General features: G+C 40.7%; 1 protein-coding gene across 8 annotated transcripts in view; it reads right to left on the bottom strand.

The window, feature by feature from the left end:
* ATE1 (arginyltransferase 1) overlaps window positions 1–12,122 on the bottom strand; it is a 122,874-nt gene that overhangs the window by 89,362 nt on the left and 21,390 nt on the right. For 4 of the 8 annotated variants that reach the window (XM_084772696.1, XM_084772700.1, XM_084772695.1 and 1 more), the window contains one exon: window positions 11,204–11,332. The exons of the other annotated variants lie outside the window; for them this stretch is intronic. In XM_084772696.1, coding sequence (XP_084628822.1) covers window positions 11,204–11,332 — 129 coding nt within the window. The remainder of the gene's footprint in view (window positions 1–11,203; window positions 11,333–12,122) is intronic. 8 annotated transcript variants of the gene reach the window in all.

Below are 12,122 nucleotides of genomic sequence, written 5' to 3'. Positions count from 1 at the left end.
AGGCAGTCTTTCTGGCTCACAGTGCTTTGTTCAGCTTCTTTTGTCAATGTTTTAAAGCTTTCACTGCACTGGTCTTTCTCTGCTGGTAGGAATGACAACTAGTCTAGTCTCTGGAAATTAATACAGATGTTTCTCAAAAATCTAGAGATACAAGCTGGGCATGGTGGCGCATGCCTTTAATCCCAGCACTTGGGAGGCAGAGGCAAGTGGATCTGAGTTCAAGGCCAGCCTGATGTACAAAGCCAGGTCCAAAACAGCCAGAGCTGTTACACAGAGAAACCCTGTCTCACAAGCAAAAACAACAAAAAATGAAAAGAAAAACAACTATAGATACAGAGAGAGGCATGACAAAAAATACACTTACCACATTTATGTAAAGGACTCAAGAAATATACAACAAAGATACTTGTACATCAGCATTTATTGTAAAGTTTAAAGTTTAAAGTTCATTTTTCTTCTTATTTCTTAACATATTTCTATCATAGTGACAGAAACACACAAGGAATTAAAATGTTTTCTCTCCAGCTGTTTCTTAAAAACTGTCAAGTCTGGGGGCTGGAGAGGTGGCTCAAAGATTAGAGCACTGACTGTTCTTCCAGAGGTCCTGAGTTCAATTCCCAGCAACCATATGGTGGCTCATAACCATCTATAATGAGATCTGGTGCCACACCTGGCCTGCAGGGGTACATATAGGCAGAACACTGTATATATAATAATAAATAAGTAAATCTTTAAAAAAACAAAACAAAACAAAACCGAAAACCTGCCAACTTTGAGACTCATTCACTGGACAAAGCTCCCTGGCCTCCGAGTTACAGAAACACTGCTAGGTGCTGTGTCTTTCTTCCGACTCTGGCAAAACTTTTTCTATGAACTAGGGCAAGTCTAAGCAAGCTCTACCACCAGATGAAACCCAGAGATGCCTATGCTTCCTTCTTCTCCAGTTCTAAGGAAAGAAAAAGAACATACAAAGATCACAAGTGGCTCACCTTATATGTTGACCTAACAGGATGAGTAAAAATAACATATCAAAATTACCTGTTGAGGAACCTTATTTACCTCCATTTGGAAGAAATTAATACTAAAACTCAAAACTATGGCTGGGGGCCTAGCTAAAGTACATGAGGCCCTGTGTTCAAGTCTCAACACTGCAAGAAAATAAGTAATCAAATAAAGCATGTGACCTTCCAGTTCAAATGAATATACTGATGTAAATTGCAAAACAAAGCAACAAGAAAATCATTTTATTTTCCAAAGCTGACTGAATGGACCAGAAGTCTCATTTATTTGCTCCTGATCTTCCTGAGGCCTCTGAGCTCTTGTCAAATGAGCAAGCCGCAGAGCAGACTGTTTTTAAGAAACAGCTGGAGAGAAGAGTCGTGGCTGCCCAACTGTAAACTACTCAGGAAGAAAACAGTGGTCTTGACATTTGTGACATCCTGATGACTCCTTCCGGCACAGATGTGTGTCATCATCCACCCACATCCTGGGGTCAGACACTTTTACAGAGATGATCTTTTTTTTCCTCCTCACAGTAAACACTGTTGTAGTATTCCCTCCTCCACACTGCACAAATGGGAAACTCAACAGTAAAACAGCTGAAGGGTTGAGAGCTCTCTTAGAGACACACAGGAAACGCCTGGAGGGCTAAGGTTTAAGGCAGAAAACTGAGCCGTTGACACATCACCCTTGGTCGCTAACATCCTGACCCTAACAGATGCAACTGTATCTGATCACCTCACATCACCAACCCAAGCAATCTGTCACTGCACACATTTGCTCTCAGACAATGCGGGTCATCAAGAATTATCACCAGGGGCTGGAGAGGTTAAAAGCACTGGTTGTTCTTGCAAAGGACCCAGGTTCAACTGTCAGTGCCCACATGGTGGTTCACACCATGCATAACTTCAATTTCAGGAGATCTGACGGCCATGAGCACCAATGATGCACATGCATACATGCAAGCAGACAAAGCACTCAAATAAAGTAAAATGAACAAATCTAAAAAAACAGAACTGACTCCCACAAGTTTTTTTCGGAACTCCACATAAGCATCACAGTAAATACCCTACAATCAATTAATCAATCAATCTCATAAATAAATGAGATAAACTTTAAAGTAAAAGAAAGAATTACCACTCCTTTCATACCAAACAAGCCATTTTCACATCATTCACTGCTCAACTTTTAGAAATAACAAAAGTGTGCACAGATTACACGCCAACAGTTACTGCACTTAGGAGTTATACCTAACTCAGGAACAGAGATGCTCCAGAACTTCAGGTACCCAACCAAAGACCAAACCTCTGAAAAGAATGACAGTTAACATGAAGAAACAAAAAGTGTCTGGTGGCTAGAAACGGCTCATCAGTTAGGAGCACATACTGCCCTTGCAGAAGACCCATGTTGGCCGGCTCACAACTGCCTGCAACTTCAGCCCAGCTTATGTGAAATCTCTGGTCTCAGTTGGCACTGTACTCTCATACTCACACAAAGGCACATACACATAACCTAAAACAGAACAAATTTTTTAATTGTTTTGCTTACCAAAGCATCTCTGAAACATCGTTTTCTGTTTTCTAAATTACTAACAATAAATTTGGTGGCCTGGCTTTCCAGCCAATGACCAGTATTTCTAAACCACATCTATATCTACATTTTCTATAATAACCTCTGCTAACCTGCCAACTACTACATCAGTATGCTAGTTGTTTAATGACTGTCTCTAACCATTCCCAGTCTTACTCCACCAATGCAAAGGAGTCTTATCTGATTTTTTTCACTGAGTTGCTAATTGTACTAACGCCTCTGAGACAGTGCCTTACACATAGGAGGTACACAGTATATGTTTTAATAAATAAATTTAAAAATTAAAAAGGAAACAAATACAAGAACTAAAAGCAAGAAAGAGGGTAAGTGCTGGCATAGAGCAGTAACTTCTGTGGGGAAGACAATGCTAGGAACATGGGGATACTGAAACATAGCAAAAGCAAAGTAATACTCCGAAGGGGGTATCAAAGTCAGTATTAACAAGCAAGTCCTGCCAAGTGTTCTATTTGAGAACAGACAAACACACTGTGGGAAGAATGCCATTTTAAATTTTCAGAATACAATATGTTTCCATTATTTGGAAATTTTGTTTAGGGCAATACTTTCACTGATGTTGGTTATTCTCTATTATTTAGGCCAACTTCAACTCTCCAAAATGGCAGCCCCATGCTTTTATGTTAAAAAAAAATACTAACTTTCCTAACTTTGCCCTGTACTAACCATTTGTGGTTCTTTGGACAAATTCTTTAATTCTCTATTATACGTAAGAAAAGTTCAGCTACATATAGTTCTAAAGAGCCTCATATCTCTAATGTTATACATGATGTTGACTTGTAATCTAAGACAATGTTTAAGATTTCTTTTATTTTGTTTTGTTTTGTTTTTGTTTTTCAAGACAGGGTCTCTCTGTGTAGCCTTGGCTGTCCTGGACTCACTTTTGTAGACCAGGCTGGCCTCGAACTCACAGCGACCCGCCTGCCTCTGCCTCCCGAGTGCTGGGATTAAAGGCATGCGCCACCACGCCCGGCCTATGTTTAAGAAATTTTAAGCAACAAAAATTGTAAGAAAAAAAGGTTCCCTGAACTAGGTTGAGCTCCCTTTCTTTGTATCTTCCCCAAAAGTATTAATAACATTATACTGGAAATTCAAGAGTACCATTGCATCAAGGAATTTAGGTAAATATTAATTCATTACTTAAATGTTAAAAATAAAAAGCCTTTGGCAAGTTAACTACTATCAGCAGCAAATTCTTACAGTTTATGACTGGCTATAATACACCATCAAGTCCTGACTTTGGAACTGCTCATAAAAAACAAAAAACAAAACAAAACAAAAACATTTTTTTATTAAGTTACCTAAGACTTCTACTGCATTCATATTAACTTGTGTTTTAAGTTTTTGTTTTGGGGCCATGGGTATAGCTCAATGGCAGAGTACAAGCCTAACATGAGACCCTCGGTTCAATCCCCAGCATATCCCCAAACTCAAAACACTCAGATCCTACAATCATACAAATTCAGCCAATTACAAGCTAGAGAACAGTAGTGTGTGACAGCATGTGACTGGTTTCTGCACAACTAACAGACATCCAGTCTTTGATACACAGGAAGAACACTGAGCCAAGATGGAACAGCACAGGTGCTTCAGGCCTCAACCACCACCTGTTGGCTTGAGTAAGACAGCAAGGCAGCGTCGGCCACCAGCTCCTTTCCTGTTCCTGATGTCAAAAGGTGTGTGCACACCACACCCAGCCCTAATGATCTTTTTTTTTTTCCAGTTTCCAAAACAGGATTTCTCTGTGTAGCCTTGGCTGTCCTAGACTAGCTTTATAAACCAGGCTGGCCTTGAACTCACAAAGATCCACCTGCCTCTGCCTCCAGAAGCTGGGATTAAAGGCATGCACCACTATGAGTAATCGGCTTCCTAACATTGCACTGAAGTGTACTTTTCTGTATATACATTATGCCTTAATATTTTTTAATTCACCCACAGGGACTAGAGATGCAGCTCAGTTGGTAGAGTCTTTGCCTAGAACACACTTAGCTTTGAGTCCAAGTCACAAAATCACACAAACATATAGATGGGAACAAACATCTATAATCTTAGCTATACTGCCAGTAGAGCCCAGCCGGGGACGTAAAGATCCTGTCTCAATGAAATAAATGAACTTCACCTAAAGACAGCTTAATTCTTTAACTCATAAGAACATTTAATATTACGATTAGAATTATTAGTACAGGATTTCTTTTGGGGGGGGGGGTTCGAGACAGGGTCTCTCTGTGTTAGCCTGGGCTGTCCTATACTCCCTTTATAGACCAGGCTGGACTCACAGTGATCTGCCTGCCTCTGCCCCCAAGTGCTGGGATTAAAGGTGTGTACCACTACACCCTGTGTTAAGTACAGGACTCTTAAAAGACCAAAAGACTGCACAAAAGGCTTAAATACTTTTTTGTTTAATTTTATTTTTTGTGTTTGAATGGTTTTGCCTGCATGTCTATCTGGGCAGCACATGGGTGCCTAGTGCCCATGGAGGCCAGATGAGGGTATCAGGTCACCTACAACTGGAGGTACAGACAGTGGTGAGCTACTATGTGGGTGCTGGGAATCAAGCACAGGCCCTTTGTAAGAGCAGCCAATGCTCAGTCTTTTTTTTTTTTTTTTCTTTTTAATGTTTTTTTCCTTTGTTTATTTACTTTACATCCTGGTTATAGCCCCATCCTTCCTCTCCTCCCAGTCCCACTCTCCCTCCTTCTCCCTCCCCTCCCTCCCCTCCCTCCCCTATTCCTCAGAAAAGGGGAGCCCCTCTTCCCTTCCACCCCAGAGCATGTCCTCTTCCCCTTTGGCCTGGCAAGGCAGCCCCACCAGGGGGAAGTGATCAAAACGCTAGGCACAAAGTCCATGTCAGAGACAGCCCCCACTCCCCTTAGTAGAGGATACACATGAAACCTGAGCGGCCCATTGGGGGGTCTTTTTAATGCTAAAGTCATCAAATCACAATTTTTAAAAAGTAACATATTGGAGGCCAGGTATGGTGGCACATAATCCCAGCACTCAGGAGTCAGAGGCAGGTGAATCTCTCTGAGTTTGAAGCCAGCCTGGTCTACAGAGGAGTCCAGGACAGCCATGGATACACAGAGAAACCCTGTCTCAAAAAAACAAAACCAAAGTAACACATTGGGTGCTGGTAAAGAGGCTTAGCAGTTAAAAACACTGTAGACCAGACTAGCCTCAAACTCAAGGCAATCCTCCTGCCTCTGTCTCCTAAGTACTGGAACTACAGGCATTTATCATCACACCTAATAATGAAAACAAATTTTCTTAGGTTTATAATTATATTGTGTTATGTATTAACATGTCTCCACTTTTGAAAACGCATGCTGAAACATTTAGGAATGAAATGTCAGGTGTATAGGTTAAAATGCTTCACACAGAAAAAAAAAAGCAAAGGAAAAACACTAACATGGCTCAACTTAAGGGGGTGGATGCACAGGTATGAGGACATCGTTCTTCAGCTTTTCTGTGTTGGATAACTCTCAGTAAGTCTGGGAAACAATCAGTGACTAAAAACGCTGAGGCTGACAGGACTATGACTATAGTTTTTTTTTTAAGATAATTAAGAAGAGCTAGAAAAGTCATTGTAATTATTTTAAGAAATAAATGTCAAATAATAAATTTTTCTAAAATTCAACATCAAATTTTCAGCAAAAAAAATTACATTTATATAAAACTATTCTTTTTTTAGAAAGCAAATATTCTTTTTTAAGATTTATTTACCGTTATGTATACAGTGCTCTGCCTGAATGCACACCTGCACACCAGAAGAGGGCATCAGATCACGTTATAGATGGTTGTGAGCCACCTTGTGGTTGCTGGGAATTGTAGGACCTTTGGAACAGCAGAGAGTGCTCTTAACCACTGAGCCATCTCTCCAGCCCCCAGAAAATATTCTTAAATGTTGTCTTTATACTGTATTATACACAAGGAAGGTCACAAATGGCCTATATTATTTATAAATATTATTTTCTGAAAATCTGATGCGTGCCTATATGAAAATCATACTGGAAATACACACTGGATTAAGTTACAAATCCTATGCAATCTTTCTATGTGCAACTCCATGATACTTTCCTAAAGATGCTACTGGGGGGAAAAACTGACTTGCTATCAGGAATATCTAAGCAATCTATATATCTTTTTATCACATTTCTCAAAAAGAAAAAACTTCTTAAGGAGTTTAAAGAATTATTTTATGATTAACATCATAGCTAAAATGGATTTTTGTACACTGATGCCAGACTGTTATTTTAAATTTCTTACAACAGAAAAGCAAATAAACGAAAAAAAATAGTTCTCCCATTACTTGAACAAAACTACACACTACAGTGAGTTACTATAGAGTCTCTTAAAACAAGTCAGGAAAAGAATTTTTTTCTTAAAATAACACTTCTGGCATTTCTTTTTGTCTCATGGGCACAGAACACTAGCTATTAGCTTATAAAGAAAATTGAAGTCATATACAAGGGGAAATTTCTCTTGGGGTTCTTGTAAAAATTAGCTCCCCCTCCTCATATAAACACATTTCAAGGGAGGCTGGAGAGATGGCTCAGTGGTTAAGAGCACTGAATGCTCTTCCAGAGATCATGTGTTCAATTCCTAGCAACCACAAGGTGGCTCACAACCATCTTGTGATCTGATGTCCTCTTCTGGTGTGCAGGTATACATGCAGGCAGAGCACTGTATACATAATAGATAAATCTTTTTTAAAAACAAAAAATATATTTCGCAACTGGGAAGAACAAAGCAGCATGCACAAAACCCTTTCTCTCATCGGCAAATCCACAGACAGAGAGCACCAAGTCATTGTGTGCAGTAAGTTCTTAGGTTGGGAGTGCAGCAAGTGAAGGATCACACCAGCAGCAGAACATACACACACACACACACACACACACCTGTCCTGGGTCAGTGGGAAGGTCCTGGGAGTCAGGAGTTCCAATTTATTTATCTTAGGAGAAAAATAAGGCTTTGAACTCTGTACAGAGCCATGGAGATAAATTATTCAGGAATGCCATTGAAAACACACACACACACACATACACACACGGGGGGGGGGGGGGGGGAGAACAATTCTGCACAGGGAAAATAAGTGTTAAGCAAGAGAATAAATAAAGAGCCGGGCGTTGGTGGCACACGCCTTTAATCCCAGCACTTGGGAGGCAGAGGCAGGCGGATCACTGTGAGTTCGAGGCTTAGCCTGGTCTACAAAGCGAGTCCAGGACAGCCAAGGCTACACAGAGAGACCCTGTCTCGGAAAAAAAAAAAAGAGAGAGAGAGAATAAATAAAGAAGGGAGATGCTTCTCTCTGGCAATCAGGAAACCAGAAGTTCCTTCTGAGCAGCAGCTGGCCTGTAGGACAGAGAGAACCAGGAAAGGAGACAATGGAAAGAACCCTCTGAGACCAGAGCGAACCTCACTGACTGCCCTCAGAAGCTGCCCTGCCAAGAAACCCAGATTTAATTGCATCTGACTGCAGAGCAGCATTCACCCCAAAGTGCTGTTGAAAACAAAACACCCAGTAGAACATAAAAGCTGCATGTGAAGTCAACAGAAGCAAACATTTGGAAAGAGAAAAGAAGAGACAGAGAATACTACTGAAGCCACTGTCACCGAAGGGACTTTACATATGCCCCATGGCTGAGCCTCTAAGGAGGTGGTAACACAGAGGCTTCTAAAACACAAGGGCATACTCTCTTTTCTTTGCCTGATTTTAAAAAAGCAACTGTAAAAACAGCGTACACATACTTGTTTTGTTGGGGCATAAACATACAGAACAGGAATGTAGTGACAATAAGGCTGTATGACGCTGGACGGGGTAAAACTGTACTCGAGTTGGGAAATGACAGCAGCATAATGTCTTAAATCAGTGGTTCTCAGCCTGTGGGTCACGGCCCGTTGGAACTGAACAACAGTCTTACAGGGTCACCTAAGACCACTGGAAAACACAAACATTTACATTACAATTCATAACAGTAGCAAAATTGCAGTTATAAAGTAGCAATGAAAGTAATTTTATGGTTGGGGGTTATCACAGTATGAGAACCTTATTAAAGAGTCTCAGCATTAGTAAGGTTAAAGAACCACTGTCTTAAGTCTATAGGAACAAATAAGAGCCAGAAGAAGCATATAAAGTTAATAGAACAAATTATAAATAGCTATTCTTTCAAGTTTATTAATTTTTATGCCTGTGGGTGTCTTGTCTGCATGTATGTCTGTGTATCACATGCATGTACACCTGCAGGCCAGAAGAGGGCATCAGATCACATTATAGATGGTTGTGAGCCACCATGTGGTTGCTGGGAAATGAACTCAGGACCTTTGGAAGAGCAACCAGTGCTCTTAACCTCTGAGCCATCTCTCCAGTCCTATAAATTATATTTTTATAATTATAAGTTAAATTAAGATAATATAAAATAGTTATATAAGATATAACTGATTTATAATAAACATACTTGAAACGTGTTAACAGTAACATAATGGCACAAAAGTGGACAGGAGAAAATAAAGCTACACAGAAGTAACACTTTTTTATCTCTATAAGGAATAAAGATAGTATAAGTCTGAAGCAAACCCTATAAAGTAAAATCCATAAGTTTGATATTAGGTACTTTCAAGATATTTTTATGTATCAAAAATACAAGTTAAAAAATCTTAAAAGGGCTTTAAATGTCATACAAGAAATGAATCATGTATTACAAAAGAAAGTGCTAAAAAGAATCAGAGGAATAAAATGACAAAGATGCACACAAGTAAGAAATGCAGGTAAATCCATTGAGCCTTCCTGCGCTCTGCACTGAGACTGCCCATTTTTTGAATACCGACTTCCTCTGTGTATCTGCCGCCACAGTGACATCACACCAGGCAGGATCTTAGAAGATCCAGCATGCTAGTAATCACGCCCTCCTCCTCCTCAAGACTTGTGGTCAGGTAAAGAGCCTCTTCCCCCTCGCACTGTCAGGTCCTCCCTGCCCCAACTTCTGTGCCTGGCTCCAGGACAGGAATACACCTCAGTGCCAGGCAGGGCCTCCTTGCAGCTTTTTCACTGAAGCCATCTGGAAGGAATCCTGTTGGTTTTTAAAAGCTGAGGTCCCCGCCGGGCGTGGTGGCACACACCTTTAATCCCAGCACTCGGGAGGCAGAGGCAGGCGGATCGCTGTGAGTTCGAGGCCAGCCTGGTCTACAAAGTGAGTCCAGGACAGCCAAGGCTACACAGAGAAACCCTGTCTCAAAAAACTAAAAAATAAAAAAAAAAAGCTGAGGTCCCGACTATTAGAATGAGAAACCCTAAAACAACAGCATTCATCTCTACCACCATGAGTCAGTCTGAGGTTAAACCTATGCAGAAAACTGGAGCTGGAAAACAATGAGCTCAAACTATAGACCTGATATTCCCAGGAGGAATAAAGCTAGTTCTGGATTACAAGTAAAATTCTCTTGTTTAAAAAAAAATGTATGTCTTCTAGAGATAAATTGTGGCTCAGTTATAGAATGCTTGCCTATCATATACAAAGTTCAATATTCTGCACAAGAAATCAAAAAACAAAAACAGTTCAACTTTGGTTTCTTCTGCCTACCAAGTTGTTTTTTCCTCAACAACTAAAGCACTCTATACATGTTTTTAATTCTTCATAGATTGTCTTACCTCATTATCAAACATTTTTAGTAAGTTAAGACACACACTAAAGTACTTATAGACAAAATGGTGCTATTGCTAAGATTTAGGGGGAAAAAAATCAAACATAGTAGCCAAGAGCATAAAGAGGAAGACAAAAATAAAGACGGCAGCATGCTGAGAACTGCTGAAAATCATGTTTGGGTGTTTAGTGCTTCCAAAACAACTTGTAAAAGAAGTCTTTCTCCTAAATAAATCTGCACAGCCCATTCATTCTCTCTATCAACTGACACGCAGCTGATGCTCTGACCACACTATGCTAAGTAGCGGTTCCTCAAGCACAGCACGTAGCTCAGCCTCTACACTGTTGAGCATGTCTGAACTGCTGCCAGGAGCCCCCTTCTCTCCTTCAGTCTAGATGCACTCCCACTCACCTGCCTATGCCTGGCTCTGCACCTGCCAGGGCCTTTATTCCAACACACCACTGTCTCACTGTTACAACTGTAGAATCTCTCACTCCTTTAAGATCCACAGCCTGGGAAATGGAGGCCCTCAAAAGTGCTTGTTAGAAAATACAATAATCTCAACAGGTTTGGCTCTTCCATTTCAAGGTAGTCAGTAAAGGACCGTTGACTGAGACTGGAGGACAAGACACTAATAATGCTGTATTCAGGATCCTGATGGAAAACCCCTTGAATTTACTTTTTTTTTCCCCCCAAGACAGGCTTTTTCTGTGTAGCCCTGGCTGTCCTGGACTCACTTTGTAGACCAGGCTGGCCTCAAACTCGATGAGATTCTCCTGCCTCTGCCTCCCAGAGTGCTGAGATCACAGGCGTGCACCACAGCACCTGGCTTGCAATTAACGTTTATCAAAGAATTTAAAATGCTAGGCTTGAATCTTTTGCACAAAAGCTCATTAAGAGCCATCAGCTCTACTTAATAGTTAAGATATATCAACACAGGGGGAAAATGTTTAAGAGACAGTACCTCAGACTTTCCACATTCAACAGGTGAATCCTGGTGTACGATCATTTGATACTTGGCATATAAAGAAAAGGACTGGTTGAAGGATGACTTGAACTCTGGGTCCTCAAAGGAGGCAGGTACTAGCCTCACCTTCAGAGCAAGGAAAACAGAAGCCAATGCTATTGAACCGACTCTACCTGGTGACATGCTTCTGAAGGTGAGGCTAGAGGAAGATCTTCACAAACCACTTCCAAAGTTCAGCCCTAGGATTTGTCATAAAACAGCAGGAATGGGGCTGAGTGGCACTAGGCCTCAGTGCCAACTTTCTAGCAACGTTCAAAAAAACCTTAAACTCACAGGAGTCAGACAATTTGTTTCTACTGTGGTTTTTCTCTATTCAGCAGCTGTGCTGTCACAAACACCAGTCACTACTGGTGCTAACTGAGGACTTAGCCAGCACCTCTGCCACCTCTACTGAATGAAGCGTTTTAGGCTTTTTTCACCCCTAGGCTTTTTCTTTCTTTCTTTCTTTCTTTCTTTCTTTCTTTCTTTCTTTCTTTTTGTTTTGTTTTGTTTTTTTGGTTTTGTTTGGTTGGTTGGTTTTGGTTTTGGTTTTGGTTTTGGTTTTGGTTGGTTGATTGGTTGGCTGGTTTTTCGAGACAGAGTTTCTCTGTGTAGCCTTGGCTGTCCTGGACTCACTTTTGTAGACCAGGCTGGCCTCGAACTCACAGCGATCTGCCTGCCTCTGACTCCCAAGTGCTGGGATTAAAGGTGTACGCCACCACCGCCTGGTGACTTTTTCTTTTTTAATCATTTGCTACATAAAATAAAAAGTGGACAAGGATGTCTATTAAAGACCTTTACATTCTCCCTTTTCTTGCCAATCTCTGTTATGTATGGGTCATCCATTAATAAATAACTGAGCTGCTATGAACTCTTC

The sequence above is a fragment of the Acomys minous genome (assembly GCF_964271855.1).
Source record: "Acomys minous genome assembly, chromosome: 2".
NCBI lineage: Eukaryota > Metazoa > Chordata > Mammalia > Rodentia > Muridae > Acomys > Acomys minous.
This window is presented reverse-complemented; position numbering and strand designations above follow the sequence as displayed.